Source organism: Rhinopithecus bieti, unplaced genomic scaffold (genome assembly GCF_001698545.2).
Source record: "Rhinopithecus bieti isolate Rb0 unplaced genomic scaffold, ASM169854v2 scaffold_33935, whole genome shotgun sequence".
In the NCBI taxonomy this organism is placed as follows: Eukaryota; Metazoa; Chordata; class Mammalia; order Primates; family Cercopithecidae; genus Rhinopithecus; species Rhinopithecus bieti.
In genome coordinates this window covers 812161-839206 of record NW_016814646.1, presented here as the reverse complement: position 1 = coordinate 839206, position 27046 = coordinate 812161, and the positions used below count along the sequence as shown (strand labels likewise).

At 40.9% G+C, this 27046-nt stretch overlaps 1 protein-coding gene across 3 annotated transcripts in view; it reads left to right on the top strand.

Annotated features, from left to right (window-relative positions):
- Positions 1-3057: 3057 nt before the first annotated feature.
- Positions 3058-27046, top strand: part of CDS1 (CDP-diacylglycerol synthase 1) — a 66971-nt gene continuing 42982 nt past the window's right edge. Inside the window, exons 1-2 of one of the 3 annotated variants that reach the window (XM_017851641.1) lie at positions 3058-3674; positions 24351-24478. In XM_017851641.1, coding sequence (XP_017707130.1) covers positions 3558-3674; positions 24351-24478 — 245 coding nt within the window. In that variant the 5' untranslated portion in view covers positions 3058-3557. The other 2 variants (XM_017851642.1, XM_017851643.1) reach the window with 2 other exon arrangements.

The window sequence follows — 27046 nt, the reverse complement described above, 5'->3', positions numbered from 1 at the left end:
CTCATTAGGAGTTAGAAGTTGAAAATTTTCAATTTTTTTAATTTTTTTTTTTTTTTTTTTGAGACAGGATCTCACTCTGTCACCCAGGCTAGAGTGCAGTAGAGTGAACAGGGGTCACAGCAGCCTCGAACTCCCAGGCCCAAGCAGTCCTCCTGCCTCAGCTTCCCAAGCAGCTGGGAGTACAGGCACACGCCACCATGCCCAGCTAATTTTTAAATTTTTGTGTACAGATGGGGTCTCTATATGTTGCCCAGGCTGGTCTTGAACTTCTGGGCTCAAGAGATATTCATGCATCGGCCTCCCAAAGTGCTGGGATTACAGATGTGAGGCACCACGCCTGGCTGGAAAACCTTAAAATCAATCCAAGAAGTGCTGGCTGGGTTGTACTATGTGATTAGGCCTATGCCTGTGCTTAGGGTTTCCATGAAGCCCTTCAGCAGGATAAATTCAAGAAAAGTTAACAGGTAAAGCCTTAGAAACCATTACATGCCAGATTTTGTGTCACCAAACACAAATACAATAAATTTAGAACACATAAGTTCCCTGAATGAAAATGAAAGATAAAAATAAAAAAGAAAGAAAAGGAAAAATAAGAAAAAAGACATTGTAAAAGTCTAAGAACACAGAGTTCCGGAAGCCAGTTGTGGTTGAGTATATTGCACTGTATCTTAAATAAAGTCATTACTACAACCCCTCTTAATAAGTATTAAAATCAACTTCTCTCTCATATAAAGTGAAAATGAAGAAAAGTGAGTACCTATATAAGTCTAAAACAGACTTTAAATGAAGAAACCATAAATACTATACATTCATGGGTTGCATAACAATGTTTCCGTCAACAATGGACCACACATGCCACTGTAGCCTATAAGATTACAATACCATATTTTTATAGTACCTTTTCTATGTTTAGATACACAAATATTTACTGTTGTGTAGAGTTGTCTAAGCAATAGGCTTTACCATGCAGCCTGGGTGTGCAGTAGGCTATGCCATCTAGGTTTAGTACACCCTGTAATGTTGCACAATGATGCATTTCTAAGAATGTATCCCCACTGTTAAACAACACATGAGTGTATATATTTCCTTGTTAGGCTGTACCTTTGCCATCCCATTATTTCTTCATTCACTTCTTCAGCAAACATTGTTACCTATAGAAGGGTAGTGTTTGGCACTGTGGAAAGAGCTAGACCTGTAAAGATGAATAAGCCGGTTCCTGCTGTCTGGGCTCAGTCTGTTCACTCAACTACTGGTAATAACTATAATGAAGAAGATGGAAAGAAATTGCTCTCTTAGCTACAATACAAGAAAGAGCAGAGCTTAAGAAAGGTGAGGTAAGTAGAACCTCACATTCTATTTCAGTAGTCTTTGCATTTGTCCCACTTTTCCTGGGTTGGGGAATACTGTTTCTTCTGTCATGCACTACTGTCCTCTGCTGCTCCCCTTTGTCACCCCCTCACTCTCTTTTTCCTCCTGCAGCAAAGGGAAAAAGTCAAAGAGGCCATGAGTGGACTAGGGAAAGGGGAAACAGGAAGTTGTTCAGGTACCTTGTGTACTAGTTCTCCTTTTCTTGGGCTATGGGGAAAACCAAAGGCTTGATTCTGATCGTCTAAAAGCTAAAAGGGACCACAGAGGCCATCCTTACTATCCGTTTATAGCTGAGGACACTGAGGCTTAATAACTTACCAGGCCATGCAATTAGTGGCATTGGCAACACTAGAACTCAGGCTTCTTGACTTCCAGAGAGTTAGAATGGAGCACTTCTAATCCTTTTTGCAGGGTAGGGTGGTAGCCAGAGAGGGAAACCCTACTACTGGCTTCACTAGCTTCTTCAGTCATTATTTTGATTATCTTCTTCACTATCAAGCAGTCCTTCATTTCCCATCCTCCAAACAATTGGACAATTTATTAATGCAGTCACCCCATAGTTCTCTGTTCAGTAGGGACTTATTTTCAGCTCTTCTCTGTAATTTCCGCTATCCTCCCCATAAGGAACAAATTATGGTTTCTTGACATCCTTTTGAAAACGTGCAACCCAAACTAACTGCACAGCTTCAAAGATCAGTTTGGTGAGGTAAAATGATGTCTTTGTGTCCTGCTTTTCAATGCATCCTACTTTGACTTTTGGTTTTGCTCATTTGTTAGTAAATTTTCAACACCTTACTTACTTTTACCGTGTCAGTAATGACCTTGAGGAATTTATATAGTTGATCTCTTTGTATAAGGGTGCGTTCCTGAACCTTGTCCTGTGTGAAGGCCCGCCTTTTTTCTTTTCTCTCTCTCTCTCTCTCTTTTTTTTTTTTTTATTTGTTAGCTTGTCAGTAATGACCAGGTGGCGGATACATGTCAAGAAAACTAATCACCTTTCAACAGGATTAGGACTAGAATTAACGCGGATCTTTTGCCCTTCCTGTTCCCTCTTTGGCAGCCCAAGGTCCACCACTGCTCAGAGACTAGTTGCAGGGCAACTGCGCCCCACAGCATCTCACACTGTGTTGGGATCCTAGGTGGTGACCTTTGTGAGATTCAGTACCGAGTTTCTGGGAGATGGCGCTGCGGTCGTGATTAGAACTGTTGGCCGACGCACCTCTGGACGCCCAGCGAGGCAAAAGCATCTCCTATTTTCAAGGTGATGACACTGGGCGGGAATGCCGCGGGGCCAACCAGTCGGTCCTGCCAGACAAGTTTCTGGTCCGGTGAGCCTCCGACCCGCCGCGCGTCTCAAGCTGACATGGTCGGGGTGGCGTTTGAAGGAGCAGTGTTGAGCGCTGTCAACATTTAGCGGGCGTCTTTGAGTAGCTCCTCCAGTCCTCGCAGCGGCCCAGGGACAAGTCTGCAAGTTCTCACCGCTCACTTCCAGCCCGCGCTGGCCCCGCCTCCGCCTCCCAGCTCCTCCAGCCTCCTCCCGCCCAGCAGCTCCCACCTTTTCTCAGGGGCCCCACCTGCCAGCACGCAGAGGCGGGGGCGGGGCCGCGGGCCGGGCTCGTGACGTCACCTCGCGGAGAGGCGGGGTTGTGGGAACCGCAGTGCAGCGCAGAGGGGCGGGGCCTGCGGCGCGAGACCCGGTGCGAGAGGCCTGGGCAGGGAGAAGTGTGCGGGGCTGGGACCCGCCGGCTCCGAGTCCGGCTCCGGGGGCTGGGCGGGAGGGGCTGGCGTGGCGGCGGGAGCCCAGCGCAGTGCTAAAGCGGGTCAAGTGTCCTCCTTTTCTCCCCGCCCCTTCTCCTCCTCCCACCTGGGCCTCTGCGTGGAGACGCGCACCTGGCAACCGGAGGCCGCGTCTCCGCCTTCTCCGCTCGCGCCTGGCGCCCCGAGCCTGCCCGGGACCTCCGCCGGAGTCGCCCTCGCTGCAGGCGGCCTCGAGCGCTCTCTCGTTGATGCCGTTTTGGAGGTGACCGGCGCGGCGGCCGCTCTATGGTGGGGCCGCGTTAGTGGCTGCGGCTCCGCGGGACTCCAGGGCGCGGCTGCGAGGTGGCGGGGCGCCCCGCCTGCAGAACCCCGCGCGCAGCTCGGGTTTCAGGGTGCTTGAGGAGGCCGCCACGGCAGTGCGGGAGCGGAAGATGTTGGAGCTGAGGTACCGGGGAAGCTGCCCCAGCCCCGGGGAAGCGGTGTCGCCGCCACCCCGTGAGGGAGAGGCGGCCGGCGGCGACCACGAAACCGAGAGCACCAGCGACAAAGTAAGTGGAGCCGCGAGAGGTGGACGCCGCGCCCTGGCTGGGTCCTGGTTGGAAGCGGGACACCTGAGAGCAAGGGTGGGGCCCGTCGAGCGTCAGGTGAGGCTGCAGGCTGCCCGTGCACCTTCCTCCCTGCCTGGCACTGCTTCCTCCTTTCCCAGAGGGGGTCGGGACCCGGGATCCCAGTGGCGGTGCGGTTCCCAGGATGACCGCGGCCGCTGCCTGGGATAAATGGGCTACTCAACACGGCTTACAGTTTAGTTTCATCCCCTTCCGGTCCTTTCTTCAGGATCTGGGGCCGACGCTGGAATCAGGATGGAACCTGCCCTCCTAGGAGCTGCAGTTAGTAGCTCCCACCTCACCCCTCTTCTCAGTAGAGGGAACAAAGTTAGTAAGGACTCTATAGAGACGTGCCACCGTCAGCTATATCATTTCATTGGATCCTGACGCGGGAGGCTTGGCTTCTCGCGCTATCCCATCTGCACTTTTATTTTCTCCGTCCTTTTTCAGTATGATAGATTTTGGAGGTTTGAGAGTATCATGCATGTGACATAATAGTAATCTTCCAGCTTCTTTTGAGTACACGGCAGACAGTGCAATTCTTCTACCAGTAGATTTCATTTAACCCGACACGTTAATTCATGAAGACTTTTCACTGTCTTTTCTATAGATTACTCTTCTTTCACATTTAAGAATAAGTACATGTGATATTACCATCTGTTTAAAGCTAGAAAAGGAATTCGGGCGTGTTTGGTAATACAGTGGTGCAAGTAAGAACTTGTGAAGAAATGCAGTTTTATGACCTTATGGACTGGATGGTTTGGGAAATTGGGCCAGAGAATAGATTGATGTATCAAACCGTCTGTTTAGAAAATTCCGTTTTATTTGAGAAACCCGAAACACGTAAACTGTTTCTAGAAGCATACTTTGGAAGCAGGCATTGCCATTTGAATTACAGAAGTGAGGTGAATTGCCCAAGGTCAAGTTCGTGCCTCTTGAAACTAGAATCTAAGTTTCCTGATTCCTTTTCTTCTGATTTATGTGGTTGCTGAGACTGGCTGGCAGTTCTGATTTGGGAAGGATTCCACCTGAAAGTTGATGTTGATGAAATTGATGTAACCCAAATTACAAAGCCCTAATAGGAACATATCACATGATATCACGAAATAAACACAAACGTGATTCTTAGGACTAAAACTTTAGAATCAATGGAGTGACACTTTTTTCCCCTTACCCTTGATAGTAAGTAGAATAAAATGAGTCTGTAATAGAACATATGTGTCAAGGAATTACCCAAAATATAACAATTTCCAGCTACTGAAGGTTGAAGTTACAAAACTAGAAACAGTGGGCTGAGAATAATCTTTGTGAAAACTGCCTTGGAAACTAGACCCAAAGTAGAATTAATTAAGTTGGGATTTGTTTTTTGTTTTGTTTTTAGCACCGGTATAGTTTAGCATCAAGGAAATACCAGCTTCTCTATGTTGACTCCCTTAACTCGACAAAACTAACAACCTTTTATTAAGATAAAAGATGTTCAGGAAGCCGTGCATAAAATACCTTTGGAAATAAGTTTTTTTTTTTTTTTTAAACACCATAATGTATTTAAAATGGAATGGAAATTACTTCTGTGGTGTGATTTGACTCATTAGAACTGTTGTCTCTAGCTATCTGTGACTGGGTTGCCTCGCTGCGTATTTATTTATTTATCAGTGCAGTACTGTTGGTTTTCATTAACACATGTCCAGCTGGATTTTGTTTTCTGAAAGTAGACTTTGCTATATGTAACCTGTTTTGTCAAGATTTCTTAGACAAGGATGAACATATTCAAACCCTATCTAAAATACTGCTCTACTTTTAGAGTTTATCACAAGGAACTTTTGACTTGGCAAGCTTATAGATGTTGAACTCTATCCCTGTCTGTCCTTTTTTATCAGGGTGTGTATTTGAATACACCTATATTTCCAGGTCAAGGGCTATTTTAAAATCAGTTTGGACACTGGAGGCTGGTTAATATTTGGTCAATTCAAACTCATTAAGGGCCTTCTCTGTTCTGTTGCAGTAAAGGCCAAACTCTTGGGGAATTAGTCAAAGAAGTGAAGGAGGTACATTATATTCTGCTATTATAATACACTCCCATGCATTGCCATTTTGTAGTCTTTTAATAATGGTGTTATTAACATGACACTCCCTTTGTTCCGGACTGGTGACTTGTGCTGAGGGAAGGCTCTGTACTCCAGATAATTAGCAAGTGAAAAAAATACTTCTTACCTGCAGGGGAATGTTCCCAAGTGTTAAATGTTGGAGTGGTACTTGAAAAATGACAAGGGACCCCTTCAAGGCACCCCGCAGGAGACATATATGAGTTAGATTTATTAAAAGTCTGTACAAGGCTCATTGTTAGCATAGAGGGCATGCTTGGCCTCTACCTGGAGACTGCCGGAAAAGCTGTAAACAGTAGGTAAGGATTGAACTGGGAGTGAAAAGATTCCTGGGACTCACTAGGTTTACAAGGATTTGGGTTGGGTGTTCTAGGCAAAGGACATGTTGAGTTTTTTCTTGAATCAGCATTCTAGGCACAGGGTTGGAGATACAGAGGAAGAGATAATGAAGGTCCTGAGAGCAAAAGGAGGAGGCATTGCTTAGAGCTGCAGTCCCTAACCTTTTTGGCACCAGGGATCAGTTTTGTGGAAAACACTTTTTTCCACGGATGGGGTCGGGGGGATGGTTTCAGGATGATTCAAATACATTACATTTATTGTGCACGTTATTTCTATTATTATTACATTGTAATATATAATGAAATAATTATACAACTCACCATAATATAGAATCTGTGGGAGCCCTGAGCTTGTTATCCTGCAACTATACAGTCTCACCTGGGGGTGATGGGAGACAGTGACAGATCATCAGGCATTAGATTCTCGTAAGGAGCATGCAGCCTAGATCCCTTGCATGTGCAGTTCACAACAGGGTTCAGGCTTCTGTGAGGATCTAATGCTGCTGTTGATCTGACAGGAGGCAGCGCTCAGGTTGTAATTTGAGTGATGGGGTGTGGCTGTAAATACAGAGGAAGCTTTGCTCACCGGCCACCCACCTCCTGCTGTGCAGCCGGGTTCCCAACAGGCCCAGCTCCTAACAGGCCGGTACTGGTCTGTGGCCTGGGGGTTCGGGACCCCTGGCTTAGAGGACATCATCAGTAGTACTTAGGAATAAGGCCTGAGACAGAACATGGAGTTCAGCAAAAGATCTAAGTAGAAGCAGGTTTAGGTTGAGGAAATTGAGAGGTGAAATGTTGGTAGTTATTGTTATAAAGTGGCAGTGAAAGGAATACAGGACGGCAGCTAGAGAGACAGGAGGATTAATGAAGATTTTTCTTTTCAGAGGAGGGGAGGTATATATTTGTATGAAAGTCAAATGAGTAAAGATGTTGAAGACAATGGGTAGGCCCTAGGAAAAAGAAAGCAAACATGGGGTAGAGACTGTGGATTATTGGGATATCCAAGGAAAGGAAAGAGGGATGCATGTTCCCTTCCTTAAGAAAAGAAAGACGGAATGAAGGGTGGATACAGGAACATTTTGAAAAGCAGAAAGGAGAAGATCAAGTGTTCGATGCCTTCAGTTAGTAAGGTAGGAACTCAGAACCAGTGAGCTTCAAGGGATCTTAGAAACAACTTGGTTTAACTCAATTCATATATATTTGTATATATTTATATATAGTTTGGTATATATACAATTAAATTATAAACAATAAGTTTGTGTTCAGTTGAATCTTCACTGAGTTTGATAATTCTGTATAGTTCTATAATAGTTACCTTTTGGTCATTTCCTATTACACTTCCCAAAAATGACAGTTCAAATGTGTTCCAGTCGCATTTGGTGTTGTGTGACTGTGTGTTAGGAATATCCCCATTTAATAGCTGAGAAGAAGAAAAGCAATGGGAGTGATTTAGGCCTGGGGAGTGCCAGAGGTCCAGGATGTAGGGAATTAGAGAGTCAGCGAAGCCAGGATTGAAGTGAATGACCACAGATTCAGCTCAGCGGGGAAGTGGGCTGGTGAAGATCTGATGGGTTGAGTGGGAATGAGCATTGAAAGGGAAAGAGCTAAGACCTGACTTATGTAGAGACCAAGGGGGAACTTCCCCTCTGCCCTCTGAAGACTTGCGAGAAAAAACTGAGAACAGATAGATTAATTGGAGAAATGGCATACAAATTTATTAATGTGTGGGATGGGAGGAGGGAGACAGAGTGATTACCTGAACCCCAGAAGGAGGCACAGAAGCTTATATACCATCTTGAGGCAAAGGTGGTCCTGTCATGTAGATGAAACCTCATAGGGAGCAGCCCTCAGAGAGAATAGATGGTGAATATTTCTTTCAGACTTTTAAAGGTGTCAGACTCTCAGTTAATCTTTCCTAGATCCAGACAAGAGAGAACCTCAGAGAAGTCCAGGTTGCATCAATGCAGATTTTCTCTACAGATGCAAATCTCCCTCACAACAGACAGCTTTGCAGGGCTATTTGTTTGCAGGCCCTCAGAACAGCCATCTCAAAATATGTCAAAGAAGTATAATTTGGGGTGAAATATTCTGATTTCCTTCACTTGCTAGACCCTGAAGTGGGAGAAAAGAGGGTGCACATTGAAGCTGTGGCCAGTCAAGGGGAGCACACATGGAATAGTGTGCTTTCAGGTTAAGGTCCCTGTGTGTTTGTGCATGGGGCTGCTACTTAGAGATTTTGATTTGTGAAGATGAGGGGAAAACAATCCAGAGATCAGTTAACTTCTGTCCTCCATTTGAGATGTGTGCAGCTTCTTTCATAAATACATTATTATTTTCAAATAAACTTTTAATTTTGGAACAACTTTGATTTATGTAACCACCCCACAGGTTTTTCTTGCTTGCTGCCCAGATAGAACTGGTTTATCAACACAGGAGAATTGCAATAGAAAAAAACAGTTTAATGCACACAGAACTGGCTAAACAGGAGGCCGGAGTTTTATTATTACTCAAATTAACCTCCCTAAAAATTTGGAGGCTAGGCTTTTTATTTATTTTTTATTTTTTTATTTTTTTTTGAGACGGAGTCTCGCTCTGTCGCTCAGGCTGGAGTGCTGTGGCCGGATCTCGGCTCACTGCAAGCTCCGCCTCCCCGGTTCCCGCCATTCTCCTGCCTCAGCCTCCCGAGTAGCTGGGGCTACAGGCGCCCGCCACGTCGCCCGGCTAGTTTTTTGTATTTTTTAGTAGAGACGGGGTTTCACCGTGTTAGCCAGGATGGTCTCGATCTCCTGACCTCGTGATCTGCCCGTCTCGGCCTCCCAAAGTGTTGGGATTACAGGCTTGAGCCACCGCGCCCGGCCGAGGCTAGGCTTTTTAAAAGATAGTTTGATGTGCAGCAGTTAGAGAATGGATGCTGCTGATTGGTTGGGGAGGCAAATTACAGGGGTATGGAAAACGGTCGTTGTATACTGAGCCCAGTTCTGGGTGGGGGGCCACAGGAGTTGCTGGTTTGGGGGACTTATCCAGTCATCAGAAATATAAAAATCTGAAAGTAGTCTGTCTTTTAAAAGGCCAATCTTAGCTTATTTAATAGTGATATTATGTATAGAAGTAATTGTAGAAGTTGCAAATCTTGTGATTTCCAGAGCAGTGGCTGATAATTGTTTACATGTAATCACAGCAAAATTCAGTCCCCTCTCATAATCCTAAACTTGTGACCTGTTATTAGTTTTATAAAGGCAGTTTAGTTTAGGGAAGAGCTATTACCATTTAACCTATAAACTAAATTTCTTCCAAAGTTAGCTTGGTCCTCACTTGGGAATGACCATGGGCATCTTGAAGGTTAAAGGCAAGGTAGAGTTGGTTAGGTCAGATTTTTTTTCACTGTTACAGTTTTTGTAAAGATGGTTGGTTTCATTTACAGAAGCATTACAAAGGTTTCTGTGTACTTTTCACCAACTTTCCCCTAAGGTTTGTATCTTGCATAACCGTGGTACATTGGTCAAAACTTAAGAAATTAACATAGCTATAATATCATCTTAGACTGCAGATACTATTCAGAAGTTCAGTGGTTGTTCCACTGTCCATTTACTGCCCTGGAATACAATCCAGGATTCAGCACTGCATTTTGTCTGCTTTATTTTGTTTTTGTAAAAGCCTTAGTGTGTTTTGTAAATTACTTTTCATTTTGGTGCACTTCACTATAGGTTGCGCTAATGTCACCTGTAAGTGTAATGAACGTTTTCTATAGTTTTTCAGCTAGATCTAAGCCATTAATAAAACATTAATAAAATATTAATGGCTTAGATCTAGATTTCTGGACTACAATTTGGGCTGATACTCCCTAATTGTTGATGAATTATCAGTCAGTATTACCACCTAAGTAATTTTCCATGATTCAGCTTTTATCATGCACAGCATATTCATTTCATTTAATAACATTTAAAAAAAAAAAGCTGGCTTCCAAAATATCAGCACCCCAGCCAAGTGATAAGACAGAGCTAGGTTTTTAGCTTACTGCAGCGAGGAACACTCCCACAGAGCCTTAGTAGTGTTTCAGAGGGGAGAAGCAAGGTGTAACTTATTTGAGAATTGGAAGTTTGATTTAAGGCAGGTCTTTTCTTTTTTATTTTATTTTATTTTATTTTTGAGACGGAGTCTCACGCTGTTGCCCAGGCTGGAGTGCAGTGGCGCGATCTCGGCTCACTGCAAGCTCTGCCTCCTGGGTCATGCCATTCTCCTGCCTCAGCCTCCCAAGTAGCTGGGACTACAGGCGCCCGCCACCATGCCTGGCTAATTTTTTTGTATTTTTACTAGAGATGGAGTTTCGCCATGTTAGCCAGGATGATCTCAATCTCCTGACCTTGTGATCTGCCTGCCTCGGCCTCCCAAAGTGTTGGGATTACAGGCGTGAGCCACCGCACCTGGCCTAAGACAGGTCTTTCAATGTGGGGAATTGATTAGGATTGGGTAAGGGTCACAATATAACAGTCTGGGATTGGTGGATAAGCCAGATAAGGATTTTGAGGCAAAAGTTTTCCAAGAGTCTTAGGACTAAACTATTCGTTGATGCTTCCTTTCAGAGAGTTGATGTGTCTTTTAGAAATTCTTGTAAATAACATGAACTTCTGGCAAGAGTTTCCAGGAATACTCAAGGTATACTAATGAAAGAGTGAATCTAAAGGCATGGTAATGTAATAGTAAGCTATGTGCAGGTTAGGAACGGTAGTTAACTTGAGATTTCTAAAGAATATCTGAGGGTTACCACATGAATTTTCACTTGCTGTTTATGATCTTTAAACAATTCATTTTCTTGTTATTTTGAGAGAGATTACTGTAGAACGTCATCAGCTACATCAAGCTTTGGATGTGTACCACAGTGGGTTTTTTTGATGCTGTGATCCTGAGGAAAAAGGTGAGGTGCAACATAGAATTTAAAGACAATACTTGAGCCAACTTTAAAGACTTTACTTGAGCCAAAGTGAGTACACTGTCTGGGACATACTTCCAAGTTGCCTGGGTGAGTGCCTTGGTTGGCCTTTCTTATAAGCAAGTTTTTAAAGGCAGAAGGGAGCAAGGAATGGGCTGGTACAAAGTTGTTTGACAGGAATTCTCATTGCCTTACAGAGATAATATTGATGAGTGATTGGCTATTCAGTTTTAAAATGTAAGGTATGAGTTACGGTGTCTAGTATATGGTATTTTATGGCTACTTGATATCAGTCCAGAGCCAACATAGCAAGTGGCTATGTTGTTTAGCTCAGACGGTGAGAGACGTGACTGCTGACACATTTTAAACGCCTATCTGGGCCTGATAATTTAATGAGACTCATATTCTTCAAAATAAAAGTTTTCTTTTCCCTTTTAATGCGAACAATATTTTGTTTGTCAAAATATACTGGGGAAAAGTGGGACAATTTAATGTGCTCTGGAAAATTATGAAGAAAAATTAAGATATATACATGTAGTGTGAGTATTCTTTATGTGTTTATGAATTTCATTTTTGTAAAACAGGCTCTCACGTTTCTTCCCAGATAACACAGATAAATACAGGGGTTTGGTGTGTTTGTTTTCCTTTAACTGTTCTATATTTGGGGATGTCTTTTCCAAAAATACAGATTTGAGTGCAGTGTAAAGAACATAGGTCATTTAGGGAATTATAAACATATTTCTTAAGGCTTGGTTTGGTTCCGTGCATTCAGTAAATACTTGTTGAGTGCCTACTATAAGCAAGACACTGCTTGAATGTTATTTTTTTGTGGCTTTTTTATACTCTTTGAGAAAATAGGTGGTGTCAGGATTTGTTTGTTGCTCAACAACTAATTGTTGTTGAGAATATATTAGTCTCTTGAATTATGGACTTTCACTGCATGGAATAATGATATAAACTAATTTTTTAGTGCAAAATAATTTATAATTTGCAAAATACTTGTTTATACTTAAAATCAATTTTAGTCTCTTAACAATTGTATAGGCAAGGGAGACAGGTTTAGTTTACATATGAGAAAATTGGAATTTGACAGCCTAAATGCCCTGCTCAGCATTATGGTATTTAGAGCCAGGATTTACCTTACATTTTCTAATTTAAAAATGTAAATGAGAAATCAGATGTGTGGTCCTAAATGTATAAAATCAACTAAAACATTAAAAAGAATCTTACTCTGTTACTACCTTGTGTGATTTTGGACTAATTTGGTCTGTTTGAGTCTGTGAAATATTGGCATTGGATTAGAAATTTTTAGCTGAAAGCCTGTAATTGGGTGATTTCAGGCGCCTAGATTTAAAACAGCACTTCAAGTATTTCCTCGCTTACTTATGATCAATTAGAAGAAATCATTAGCTTTTATTTCATTTTATAGCTGTTTATACTTTATTTGGTTGAGAAATGTTTCAGAACTTAATGAGAATGACATCACATTTTGAAACGACTCTAGAAATGGAGAGGAAGTAATTTCATTAATGACCAATTTTTTTTTGTTTGTTTTTGGTTTTTTTTTGAGGCAGAGTCTCACTCTGTCACCCAGGCTGGAGTGCAGTGGCACAATCTTGGCTCACTACAAGCTCCCCGCCCCGCTCCCCCCGCCCATTTCAAGCAATTCTGCCACCTCAGCCTCTCAAGTAGCTGGGATTACAGGCACGCAGCACAAAGCCCAGCTAATTTTTGTATATTTTAGTAGAGATGGGATTTCACCATGTTGGCTGGGCTGATCTTGAACTTCTGACCTCAAGTAATCCACCTGTCTCAGTCTCCCAAAGTGCTAGGATTACAGGCGTGAGCCACTGTGCCTGGCTGACCAATTGGTTTTTGATCATCTTGAGATACGCCAAGTTTATTATCTAAGTATTTACTTGTTTTCTTATCCTCAAAAAGAGGTGAAAGATATTTTCGGGACATGTCATTGAATGTTTGTTTGCTTAAGACTTTCTCAGAACTATCAAGATTTTAAACTTTTAAAATATGAAATTGAAAGGCACAGGATGGGAGAAAAAAAGAGTCCAGTCCAGAATGAGGAGCTCATATCTATGGAAATTATAGCTGCTTTTTGCAAACTTAGCAGCTAAGAAAGCAGTGTTGCTTTTTTGCTTCCTGGCTATGGTTGCAGTTCCCTTTATTTGCCGGAAACCATGGCCAGCTATTTAAGAGCTTTCTGCAAGGCTGATGTGGCCAATCTGACTTCATCACCTGTGTGGCCTCACCTGTGTGGCCCAGGTGGGATCAGACACCTTGACAGTTAAGTTTTGGCTCACTGCTACCTTCCAGTCCCAAGCAGGTCATTTCACAAACAATGTGGGGCTGTCTGTTGGTCAATGAATATTTATTAAGCCCATCTGGAACTTCACATTTTATCTTAATATATAAAAATCCAGATTTGGGAAACCAAATTAGACTTATCTTTCAAGGGTGTGCTTTTTATTTTTTCACCTACTTAAACTGTGCTTGTACTTGAACCGTCTCAGAGTTGAGGCTCCAAACAATTCTGTGGGACACTATTCATATAGAAGTCAATGTAGATAGTGCCCTGGAATGCTGCATGTAGTAGTCTCATTTATAATACTATATACTGCTTTTAACAAATACGAAGTTGATACAAAAAGGTATACAAAGTATACAAGAAGATAAGAATACCAGCTAGTGACCTGGGTGGCTTATCTTCTCAGAGGTATTCCTTCCTTGTCTTCATAGGTTTACAACATATGTTTGCATCCTCTGTCACCCTATATAATGAGTTTTGAATATATGATTATTTGATCCCAAAGCTTGAGGATGGCCATTCTGGAGCTTAGATTCAAGTTGCCTTGAGTATACACTCTGATTAGCAGCAGTTACAAGGTTTTTGTTGTTGTTGTTGTTGTTGTTTTTTCTCCTTTAGATAGAGTCTTGCTCTGTCGCCCAAGCTAGAGGGCAGTGACGCAATCTTGGCTCACTGCAACCTCTGTCTCCCAGATTTAAGCGATTCCCCTGCCTTGGACTCCTGAGTAGCTGGTATTACAAGCGCGCTCCACTACGCCTGGCTAATTTTTGTATTTTAGTAGAGACGGGGTTTCACCATGTTGGCCAGTCTGGTCTCAAACTCCTGACCTCAAGTGATCCACCCGCCACGGCCTCACAAAGTGCTGGGTTACAGGCATGAGCCACTATGCTGGCCTACACGTGGGTTTTTAAGGAAAAAAGAAAAGGCAGTTCCTAAGTTGTTTAATAAGAATTTAGATTAAAATAAACTATTGATTGGCTACACATTGTTCTTTGTATCATAAATTGCAGGAAGATAAGGGGTGAGGCAGCAAGTCTGGAACAAAATGCCTTTAAGTAATTGCTCCCAGGCATGGGTGTGGGGGTGTGACTGAAGTCCCGTACTCTGGGGCCTGATAAATTTTACATACCTCACATAGCTGGTCAGCTCAGAGCTATTTTTCTTTTCTCACCTCAATCAATATTGTTTAGTGTAGGGGAGTGAAAACCTTTCCAGGTTTCTTGGCTGGGCTACAAATTAAATTGACATAAGACAATTAAGAGAAAAACCATTTTTCTCTTGTTTAATTACATATGTTCAAAACAAAACAGGAAAGAAGTGTCAGATTTTTGAATTTTATATAGCACCCTGAGATACTGAAAGGAATAGGGGCTGAGGCTTCTAAGGGGTTCTGGCCACGTAAGTTCTGGGAGGGTAAGGGGAGGAAATGCATGGTGAATAAAGGCTGTCTTGTTATGCAGTTAATCTCTCAGGTAATAAAAGCTGTCTCAGAGTAGCCATCTTCCTTATACAAATACTTTACTAATGTAGATTTCCTTTATAGATATAAATTTCTTTTACAAAATAACAGCATTTCAGAGCTACTAATGTGTCTGCAGTTTCTCAGAATTATAATCTTGAAATATAACAAAGAAGTATATTTTGGGGTGGCATATTGTAGTTCCCTATAGTCATATTTTAGGGTGGTATGTCCTGAGTCTCAATATTAGTTTTGAAGTTTTCCCTACCTTTTTATTGTAACTTTTAATAATATAAAATGTTAAAAGGTTAGGACAATGATCATCAGTATACCTAGAACTTAACTGTTATTAAGAGATTGCTAAGTTTGCTTTATCTTGCCATATATACACAGTTGGCTCTCCATATCTATGGGTCATGGCTCACTGCAGGCTCAACTTCCCAAGCTCAAGTGATCCTCCCACCTCAGCCTCCCGAGTACCTGGGACCACAGGCATGCACCACCATGCCCAGATAATTTTTAAATTTTTTTGTAGCGATGGGGTCTCCCTATGTTGTCCAGGCTGGTCTCAAGCTCCTTGGCTCAAGCAATCCTTCTGCCTTGGCCTCCCAAAGTGCTCCCAAAGGTGATGCATAGGACATGAAAACCCTCAATGCATATCATCCAAAAGGTGGCCAAAATCAGTCTGGTGATGGTCAGTTTTTAGGAAAGGGATGCATTGTGAAATTGGCAAGCTGTCATATCAAAATTGCAAAGAGGAAGAGTCCAGTAGCAGCCTCAGATGATTGGCTAAAGGTGATAAAAGAAAGGGTACTCTGTTTCTTGTTTTCTAGAGCTGGTTTCTGCTTACTCCTTCAGAAAGAATTCTGGCTAAAGGTTAATGAGGAAGGGGCATACTGAGGCATGTCCAACCTCCTGTGCCATCATGGCTGGAACTCAGTTTCTGAAGTTTCTCTGGTGTCCCTTTGGCCAAGAAGGGGTTTGTTCAGTCAGTTGGGGGGCTTGGGCTTTTATTTTTATTTGTCAATTATTTATAATACCTAATACAATGTAAATTCTACATAAATAGTTGCATTCTGTCGTTGTACAATATAGTATGCTGTATTGTTTACAGAATAATGACAAGAAAAAACTCTACATATTTAATACAAATTCAACTATCTTTTTTTTCCCTTTGAATATTTTTCATCTGAGGCGGGTTAAATTCATGAATATGGAACCCACAAATGTGAGGGGGCCAACCGTCCTTGTTTTTTGCTCTAAATAAATGCAAGGCAGAAAAGCTGGAGGCATTATTTATCTTAGCCCTGAAAAAGTGATATACCTGTGAGGACCAATCAATAAGATCCCAGGTAAAAAACAAGTTTGGGATGACAGTAATCATTCAGATTTTGTGTGAAACTTCTTAATTTTCTCCGTTCTTTTGTGTAATTCCATGGATTTTTTTTTCTTCTAGTGATCTTTATTCTTCATTTGGAATTTAAGACTTACATACATGAAACCATACAAAGTAGTATGATCTTAATATATAATAGAATGGGATATCACTGGAGAAAGATCAGAAGGAGCCAAACATTTAGGAAAGTCTTAAAATTAAGTAAGATTTGAATATTGTAGATAGCATCTTAGGAATGGCAAAAAACAGAGCAGCAATACTGTAGCTTGGAAGACTTGGCCTGATTCCATTTGGGGATAGAGAGATGACAGCCATAATTCCCTCAGCACATACTCACCAAGCTCCTGGTTGCAGGAATGGCCATGGTGGGTGAGACTACTGGGTGAACAGGCAATCAAAACATGTCATACAAATGTTGGTGTGCAAAGAGCCGCACAAAATGGGCTGAGGAGCTCCATTAGCTTCTGATTGCTGCTAAAACAAATCCCTAAAAACTTAGTGTCTTAAAACAATATAACCTTACCTTATGGTTCTGGAGGTCAGAACTCCGAAATGGCTATCCCTAGGCTAAAGTGAAGATGTCCTGGTAGGACCATGTTCCTTCTGCAGGCTGTAGGGGAAAATCTGTTTCCTTGCCTTTTCTAGCTTCTAGAGGCTAACTGCATACCTTGGCTGGTGGCCCCTTACTCCTTGCTCAAAACCAGCATCACTGTACCTCTGCTTCTGTCATCTCTTCTCTGACTCTGACCCTCCAGTCTTCCACTTATAAGGACCCTTGTGATTATATTAGACTCACCTGTATAATCCAAGATAAGCTCACCACCTCAAGATCAGTTGATTAGCAAATTTAATCCTGTCCACTTCCTTAATTTTCCATTGCATTGTATCAACATCTTCACATGTTCTGGGATTAAGACGTGAATATCTTGGTGGGGGGAGTGGGGAGGGAAGCATATTTTGCCCATGACAGGCTCCCTGAAGAAGAGTTTTCTAGAAATTACATCTAGGTCGATACCTTAGAGATAAATAGGCACCAGTCAGGCAAAGCCAGGCTCAAAGCGGAAGAGCGTAAGTTATAAATAGAGGAATACTGTAGCACAATATTGAGAGGCTAAGACTGTTCACACTCTGGGGAGCGCAGAAACTTTAGTTCTGCAGAGCCTGGAGTGGCTGGGTGGGTGTGGCCAAAGCCCTGGCTGGAGAGTAAGAGGAGGCTGGGTTTATACCCTGTGATGAAGAGGTAGGTGGATGATGTAATCAGATTTGGGTTTTACTCAGGCATTTTATGTTATGCTGAGACACATTTGTTTTTCTCTTATCCAGGCATTGAGATCCACCACAAAGTGTAACTCCTGATTGGATTACCAAGGTGGCGCTCTGAACCAACCGGTCACCTCCTTCCTTCAGTGGGGAATAGAACAGGGCTGCAGAGAAAGATTTGGGGACCACTTTTTCCCTTTGCAGTTCAAATTTAAACAAATAAGGAGGTTTTATCAATTACAATTAATTAGTGTAGGATAGGACCACAGAGCTGATGAATGAGATAACCAGATTTCTGTCTATAAAATACAGTGTTATGGGAGCAATGGCTCACACCTGCAATCCCAGCACTTTGGGAGGCCAAGGTGGGAGGATCGCTTGAGACCAGCCTGGGCAACATAGGGAGACCCTGTCCCTACAAAAAATAACAAAAAATTAGCTGGGTGTGGTGGCTCCAGCTGTAGTCTCAGCTACTTGGGTGGCTGAGGTGAGAGGATCGCTTGAGCCTGGGAGGGTGAGGTTATAGTGAGCCGTGATAGTGCACTGCACTCCAACCTGGGTGACCCTGTCTCGAAAGAAACAAACAAAACAGTGTTACCAAGTCCCTTGACCATTCTCTATCTTTATAGAGGTCTTGAGCCTCCTCACTCTTGGTTCACCAAACTGCTGACTCACTAGGAAGTAAATCAGTCCTTCTCCCCAGCACAGATAAAAAGCAGTTCCTTTTCTTCACTTCCACTCCTGGGAGAAAGAGAAGAAATCCATGCTTACATGAAAATCATGAAGAAACAGACAGAAAATACTGAAATCAGGAACACAGCCTCATGTTCTTTCAAGTAAAACTGTTCAGTTTCAAGATTTTTAAAAGGCTGCCTCCTTTCAGTTGTGGAGCTCTATGTCTCTGTGGGTTTCCTTTGGCTTAATTGCAAATCTTAATGCTGAACTGAGCTACAAGGATCGTTGTGCACATCAAGGGACCCTTGACGGAAGAGCTGACCCTGGTTTTCTAACTCACTTTTTAAGGGGCCAGTAGTGAAAGAGACAAAAGTGTGAGTGATTTAATATATTATCCTTTGTTTTATTTTTAAACCACTACTTTACCTTCATTTGTTTAGAGACTTCCTTTTGGAGCCATCATCTATTTTTAAAATTTTGATTCTTATTTTAATTAATTTATTTTGAGGTGGGATCTTGCTATGTTGCCCAGGACTTCTGGGTTCGAGAGGCCCTCCTACCTCAGCTTCCTGAATAGCTGGAAATAGCTGCTTGCCACTGCACCCAGCTATTTTTTACTTTAACTGACATAATAGTGGTACATATTTATGGAGTACAGTGTCATATCTTGAAGCCTGTGTACAGTGTGTAATGATGGAATCATCCTCTTGATGAACTGTATCCTTTGTTCCCTGAGCCACATGTCCTTGTTCTTGTCCTTTCTGTCCCCAGTATTGGAAAGCACCTCAGTTCTCTTTCCTGGACTGCTCTTTAAGAGTCCCCAAGAACTATAAATGACATTCACTAAATTGAACACACTTAAAGTGCTATCTTAGCTCAAGATGTTATAACGAAAATACTATAGCCTAAACAACAGGAATTTATGTCTTATAAATCTGGAGGCTGGACGTTCAAGATCAACATGCTGGCCAATTTGGTTCCTGCTGAGAGCCCTTTGCAAACTGACACCTTGCTGTGTCCTCACGTGGTAGAGAGATTATCTCTTGTGCCTCTTCATAAGGGCACTAAACCCATTCATGAGTCTCCACCCTAACTGACTTCATAATCTTACACAGGTTACCTCCAGATAACATTACATTGGAAAGTTGCACTTCATTGTATAATTTGTTTTTTGGCAGGGACAGAAACATTCAGTCCATAGCAAATATAGTTTGGCAAATTTTGACGTATATATATATATGTATATATGCCTATGACTATGAAGCCATCATACAGTCAAGATAATGAGCTAATCTATCACCAGTAAAACTTTTCCACTTTTTGTAGTTCTTTCATCCCTAGACACCTACTAATCTGCTTTCTGGCACCATAGATGAGTTTGCATCTTCTAGAATTTTATTTAAATGGAATAATATAATACATGTGTGTATATATGTACATATACATGTATACATATATATACATATTTTATGTACATTTTGTCTGGCACCTTTTACTCAGCATAATTATTTTGAGATTCATCCATGTATCAATTGCTCACTTATTTTTATCACAAGAGAATATTCCACTGTGTGGCAGTAACATAATTTGTCAATTTCCCTGTTGGCTATTTGAGTTGTCCCTAGTTTGGAGCCATTGCAAGTAAAGCTACCATGAACAATTGTGCACAAGTCTTTGCTTGTATCTATACTTCCATTATCTTGGATGAATACCTAGGAGTGAAATGGCCGGTTCAGTTGTTGGTTGTATATGTAATTTTTTAAAAAACTGTGATACTGTTTTCCAAAGTGGTTGTACTATTTTACATTCTCACCAGCAGTGTGCAAGCCTTTCAGTTCCTCCACATTTTCTCCAAAACTTGGTGTGTTCAGTTTTAAAATTTTACCCATTCTAATAGATGTATAGTAGAATCACACTGTGATTTTGACTTGCATTCCCTTAATGACTAATAATGTTGAACATATTTTCATGTATTTATTTACCATCTGTGTATTGCCCCTGAAATATCTGCCCAAATATTTTGTTCATTTATTGAGTTGTTCTTTGTTGAATTTTGAGAGTTCGTTATGTATTCCAGATTACAAGTCCTTTATTAGATATGTGATTTGAAAATGTCTTTAATTCTGTGACTTGTCTTCTCATTCTCCTAACAGTGTCTTTTGAAAAAAGAAAATTCTAATTTTGATTAAGTTATATTTATCATTTTTTTGGTGGATAATAATTTTATCATACTAAGAAATCTTTGCCTAACCAAGGTCCCAGAAAGTTTATGGAAGATTTATAGCTTTATATAAATGTCTGTGATCTGTTTTGACTTAATTTTTATCTGTGGTGTGACGTATGGATCAAGGTTCTTTGTTAAAATTGTGTCAGTACCGTCTGTTGAGTTACCTTTGCAACTTTGTTGTTAATCCATTGACCATATGTATGTAGATTTATTTCTGGACTATTCTTTTCCATTGATCATTTTGTCTGTTATGTCAGTACCACATTGTCTTGATTACAGTACCTTTATAAGAGCTCTTGAAAACAGGTAATATAAGTCCTTCAACTTTATTTTTTTTCCAAACTTGTTTGGCTCTTTTATGTTCTTTGCATTTTCATAGAAATTTTAGAAAATTTTCTCCAAAAAAGCCTTCTGAGATGTTTACAGAAGAAGGTGATGTTCAGCAAGGCTTGCAGCAGTGAATGAGAATGGAAATGAAGGGAGGCTGGGCACAGTGGCTCACACCTGTAATCCCAGCACTTTGGGAGGTCAAGGCAGATGGATTGCTTGAGCCCAGGAGTTCAAGACCAGCCTGGGAAACGTGGTGATACACCATTTCTATGAAAAAGGCCAAAAACATTAGCCAGGTGTAGTGGTGCATGCCTTTAGTCCCAGCTACTCAGGAGGCTAAGGTGGGAGGATGGCTTCAGCCCAGGAGTCTGAGGTTGCCATGAGCCAAGATCATGCCACTGCACTCCAGCCTGGGTGACAGAGTAAGACCTTGTCTCAAAAAAAAAAAAAAAAAAAAAAAAAAAAAAAAAAAAAAAAGAGGCAAAAGAAAAAGAAATGGAGGGAAAGACAAATGACAGACTTGGTGCCGACTGAATGTGTTGGTTAAAGGAGGCAGATGTCAAGTGTTAAGGTGATGTCTAAGTTTCTGACCTGAGTAATTGGTTAACTGGATTGGTGGTGGTATCTTCTCCAAACAAGGAATTATAGAAGGAGGCAGCATTTTGATGTGGAAGAGAGAGAAACCCATTGCCTGTGTTGAATTTCAGATGATGCCAGTGGAAAACCAGCTGGAGATGGCATGTTGGAAGCTGGAGACATAAGTTTACAGGGAGTCATCGGTGTACGGGGTCCATGAGAGATCACATGGTGGTGGGAGAACACAGGCCCAAGATAGAAAGTTGAAGATCATTGTCTTTAAATTATGAGCTTGAGAAGAAGCAGCTACGAATTTTTAGGTTCTTGTAAACATTTAAAATACCTTCATTCAGGTATGGTGGCTCACCCCTGTAATCCCAGCACTTTGGGAGGTCGAGGCGGGTGGATCACCTGAGGTCAGGAGTTCGAGACTAGCCTGGCCAACATGGCGAAACCTCATCTCTACTAAAAATACAAAAATGAGCTGGGCCTGGTGGGGCTTACCTGTAATCCCAGCTACATGGGAGGCTAAGGCAGGAGAATCGCTGGAACCTGGGAGGTGGAGGCTGCAGTGAGCTGAGATTGTACCACTGTACTCCAGTCTGGGTGGCAGAGAGAGACTCCATCTCAAATAAATAAATAAATAAAATAAAATACCTTCATTCAACGTGCACAATGCTGCATAGCTCTATTTGATCATTAAAAGTATTATAGTACTTCCTTCTTTTCCCTGACCTCCATTCACACTTTTATTTCCCTTTTCAAGTCTGGCATCTTTGTAACAAAGTCTATACATTAAATACAGTAAAACAAGGGCCCCTGTTACTCATTCTCATAATTGAGTAACATTGCTCCAAAATGCCACTATTTGGAAATTATCTTGTATTCTTTAATTACTAGAATGAAATAGACTCCTAGTCCAACTTAAGTTTTTATTTTGTGTTTCTCTAAAGGGTATAAAATAGAAACCAGAAGCTTAAATAATGTAAATAAAAGCAGGGCAGCCTTGTTGAGGGTGGGGAGGGTAGGGTTGCAGCACGTCACCATTATTGCCAAGTGGGCTTTAAAGTGGCTTGCAGAGAACTTTAGTATTTTGAGGAGCACAATTTGAATGCTAGTCTGGATGGTTTTAGTGTTTTATAAATAAGGAAACCAAGGCCTGAGTTTCCTTCAGATTAAGTGATTTGCCGTTTATCTTGCTGCTAGTTAGGGGAGAGGTAGAATTAGGGCTGGTAGCTCCTGATTCCTAGTCTCATGCTCTTTCTGTAGGATAGTGATACTGCCCTAGAGAACCACTTCCATTAATCACCACCCCCACTACCCCTCACACCACCCCCACTACCCCTCACACCATCCCCACTACCCCTCACACCATCCCCACTACCCCTCACACCACCCCTGTCAATAGTCTGGGTTATTAAAGATGAAAAGAAAATGGCAGGGAAAAGGGAAAAAAAAGCAAAACAAAACTGATGTGTTTCCCTTGTTCCAGATGTCCAAGCTCTGCAGCTTATCAAACTGACAGCAGGTGGCCTGCCATTTTCTGAGGGGATGTTCTGTCTGGTTGTTTATTAGTTACCATCTCTCTGTATTTAAGCAGCTTCGGGGCCAACTCTTGGTGTCACAGTGGGAATCTGACATTTCTATTTCTCGTTTGTCATTTAGGGTACATTGACACATTTAATTTCGTAATTGTATACTTAAAAAGTGAGTAAACTAAAGTTTATTAGTGCTTTATGAAAACTGAAAATACTCCCAAAGGCTAACATTATATTTGGTGAGCCTCCTAATGAGGAATTAGAAGACTCTATTCAATCATAATATTATCTTACTGCTTATTTGAATTTACTAAGTCCTTGGCACTGTACTAAATGCTTCATTTTAGGGATGAAGAAACAGTTCAAAGGGGTGATGACATTTGCCGATGTTTTGGAGCTAATAAGGGCTGAGTTTGGATTGCACATCCTCAACATTCTGAATTGTTGGGCGCTTTTATTCCTAGGATTATTTCAGGCTCTATATCCTGCTCAGTGCTCTGTCTATTTGTATTTGCCTCCAGGGAATATTCTTTTTCCTCTATCCCAGGTCAACGCCCTCACTCCAGTTTCCTCCTCTGTAAGCCATTCTCCCAAGGTGTCTGTGTGTTTACCACTCATAACTGAAGGTTGCCAGGATAGGATGGAAAGGGTAGGGCCTGAGAGGGGAGAGGTTGTAGAAGAGGAAAGAACATGGCAGTGGAGACTTATGGCAGAATGAGCAACTTTAAAACTGAGCATTAGATGACATTTCTGTTTTGAAAACTGCATTGACCACCCTATCCCTGGAAATTCTGCAGTGACCACCTTTGTCTAAAGGCCTAGAGCTCCCTGCCATCTCCAGCATCCTCACGTAGCTCCTGTACATGCACTCAGTAGTCAGTTTGTGTTTTACATAACTTCTTTAAAAACCTCATCACCAAATGCTGTTGATCATAGTTTACCTACCAGTAAAATAGAGATGAGGTCCATTTGACCTGCTTCAATTGGGATTCTCTCTCGAGGATCTAATAAAAATGATGGAAGTTGAAATGTTTAAAAATATATGTGAACTGCTATGCTCATGTAAGATATTACTCTTATTGTTGATGCTTTAATTGAAATCAAATTTAAAAAGGGACTCTTAACAGCCGATCAGAATCTACATGGAACTAACACCAGGATCTCCCAGGTAAGTGGCAAAACAATACGTATCTCTTTTAGGGGTATATTTCTGATTTAGAAAATATGGGAGCTTCTTTTGTTTAAAGTTATCCTTCATATTATTAATAGTAGATTTTAGCAAAGATAATCAAACTTTCCTAACAAAGAAGTATAGCAGTGCTAAGATATTCAAGATAAATTAATAGTTGTTTCTTTGTTTCAGATTATGTAACTGAGATGTGACACCCTGAGCAATAAATGAATGTATTGGCAAGCATGTGCTTTTCTAAACATGATTTTGCAAAGTAATTTGTCTTTTTAATTTTAGGAAACAGATATTGATGACAGATATGGAGATTTGGATTCCAGAACAGATTCTGATATTCCAGAAATTCCAGCATCCTCAGATAGAACCCCTGAGATTCTCAAGAAAGCTCTATCTGGTTTATCTTCCAGGTATGATTGGATGAAGATGAGTATATCTTAGTGCACAAGATAGGCTTTGAGGTTATCCTTGTCCATGCAAGAAATTTGGCTTTTTGTAAGTTTTCCAGCTATGGTATTAGGTGGTCAGAGATGCCACCTAATATCCGAGGTATAGTTCTATGTATTTAATGTGTATCCACCCTTAAAACCTTGTGAAGTACAAGAAAACCAAGGCTGAGAGGTTAATTGTTGAAGGCTACAGAGCTAGTAATATACAGACCGGGGATTCTTGCCTTGGGCTGTCAGATTCTGATGTCTGTGATCTATTTACCACGTCACGTTGCTTTTTCTGGTATTAGAACACCTAATAAAGAAAATTCCATAGTCTCAGTTCCCTATTTTTCAAATGCCAGACAGAAATAGGTATTTTTTTCTTTTTTCTTTTCTTTCTTTCTTTTTTAAATAAGACGGGGTTTCACCACATTGCCCAGGCTGGTCTTGAATTCCTGGGCTCGAGCAGTCTCTGCCCACTTTGGCCACCCAAAGTGCTGGGATTACAGGTGTAAGCCATGGCACCAGGCCAGTATTTTTTTTTTTTCTTTTAACTGAGTTTAAGATTATTGTCTAAAACTCCACAACCCATTACCATTTTATACTTGTGCAACATTTAAAAATGTTTAATGACCACAAAATTTCAGCTAATTATATTACCCTTCATTGTATACTTTAGTAATATGAATTATAAAATTTATAAAAGCAAAATAAACCTAAGCTTTTGTCCAGATTAATGTATGAAATGTTACACATTGATATAGAAAGAACAATGTTTCCCCAACTTTTTGACACTTTGACACAGTAAGAGATACGTTGTATACCACATTTCAAGACACACAAATGTATATTTTAACTGCTGCAAAAATGAATTACTGTGATACCCTCTGATTTCTTTTCTGTTTGATGTTGTTCTATGTTATTGAACAAAAAATGCTACATGTAACTTACTCAATGGATTTTACTACCCTTGGGTCATAGCCTGCAGTCTGAAAACCACTAGTTTAGTTGTATCTAGTAAATGTAATATGAATTTTTCTTTTTTTTACTTTGTAAGGGATAACCATATTAGAATACATTGGTTAAAAGCAACATTTTCATAGTTTTTAACCAATAGAACATATATTTGATCTGCTATTAAAAGCATGATTATTTTAATAGTTCTTGTTCCCAGTTGTTTTCATGACCTAATTCACAGATGTAACTTTGTGTTAAAATCTCATCAAGTCTATCTCAGACCTGAAATTTTGTGTATTTGATGTTCTATAAGAATGATGCCAGATTTGTATGTGTCATTCATAAGATCTTCCTTAATCATGAAGTTTTTTTTTCCTGATATAAAGTAACAATAGCAAATACTAGCAGCTAATATTTATTTAGCATTTACTGTGTACTAGCATGGCTTCAGGCACTTTATATGTGTTAACTAATACTCTCACGGCAACCTCATAACACAAGTATATAAACGTAGACAGATATTGTATATCAAGGGTCATGTAGCTAGTAAGTTATGGAACCACATTCTGAACCTAAGTACTGTGGCTTCAATGCCTGTGTTCTTATCTATGCTATTTATGAGTGAATTGGTTTTACAAAATGAACAATAGATAGTATAATGGTTTCAATCTTCTCAAGAAACTTTTCTGCAAAGATTACACGAATGTTTTACATGTAATCTGTTTTATACATTTTTATCCTGTTTTTAGTCTAGTATTGAAAACAGACTGTCTTGACAGTTAATAAGGATATCTAGGAATTGAACTCAACTCTGCACCAAGCAGACCTAATAGACATCTACAGAACTCTCCACTCCAAATCAACAGAATATACATTCTTCTTAGCACCACATCACACTTCTTCCAAAATTGACTACATAGTTGGAAGTAAAGCACTCCTTAGCAAATGTAAAAGAACAGAAATTATAACTGTTTCCCAGACCATAGTGCAATCAAACTAGAACTCAGGATTAAGAAACTCACTCAAAACCGTTCAACTGCATGGAAACTGAACAACCTGCTCCTGAATGACTACTGGGTACATAATGAAATGAAGGCAGAAATAAAGATGTTCTTTGAAACCAATGAGAACAAAGACAGATGTTCTTTGAAACCAGTGAGAACAAAGACACAACATACCAGAATCTCTGGGACACGTTAAAAGCAGTGTGTTGAGGGAAATTTATACCACTAAATGCCCACAAGAGAAAGCAGGAAAGATCTAAAATTGACACCCTGACATCACAATTAAAAGAACTAGAGAAGCAAGAGCAAACACATTCAAAAGCTAGCAGAAGGCAAGAAATAACTAAGATCAGAGCAGAACTGAAGGAAATAGAGACACAAAAAACCCTTCAAAAAATCAATGAATCCAGGAGCTAGTTTTTTGAAAAGATCAACAAAATTGATAGACCGCCAGCAAGACTAATAAAGAAGAAATGAGAGAAGAATCAAATAGACGCAATAAAAAATGATAAAGGGGATATCACCACCGACCCCACAGAAATACAAACTACCATCAGAGAATACTATAAACACCTCTATGCAAATG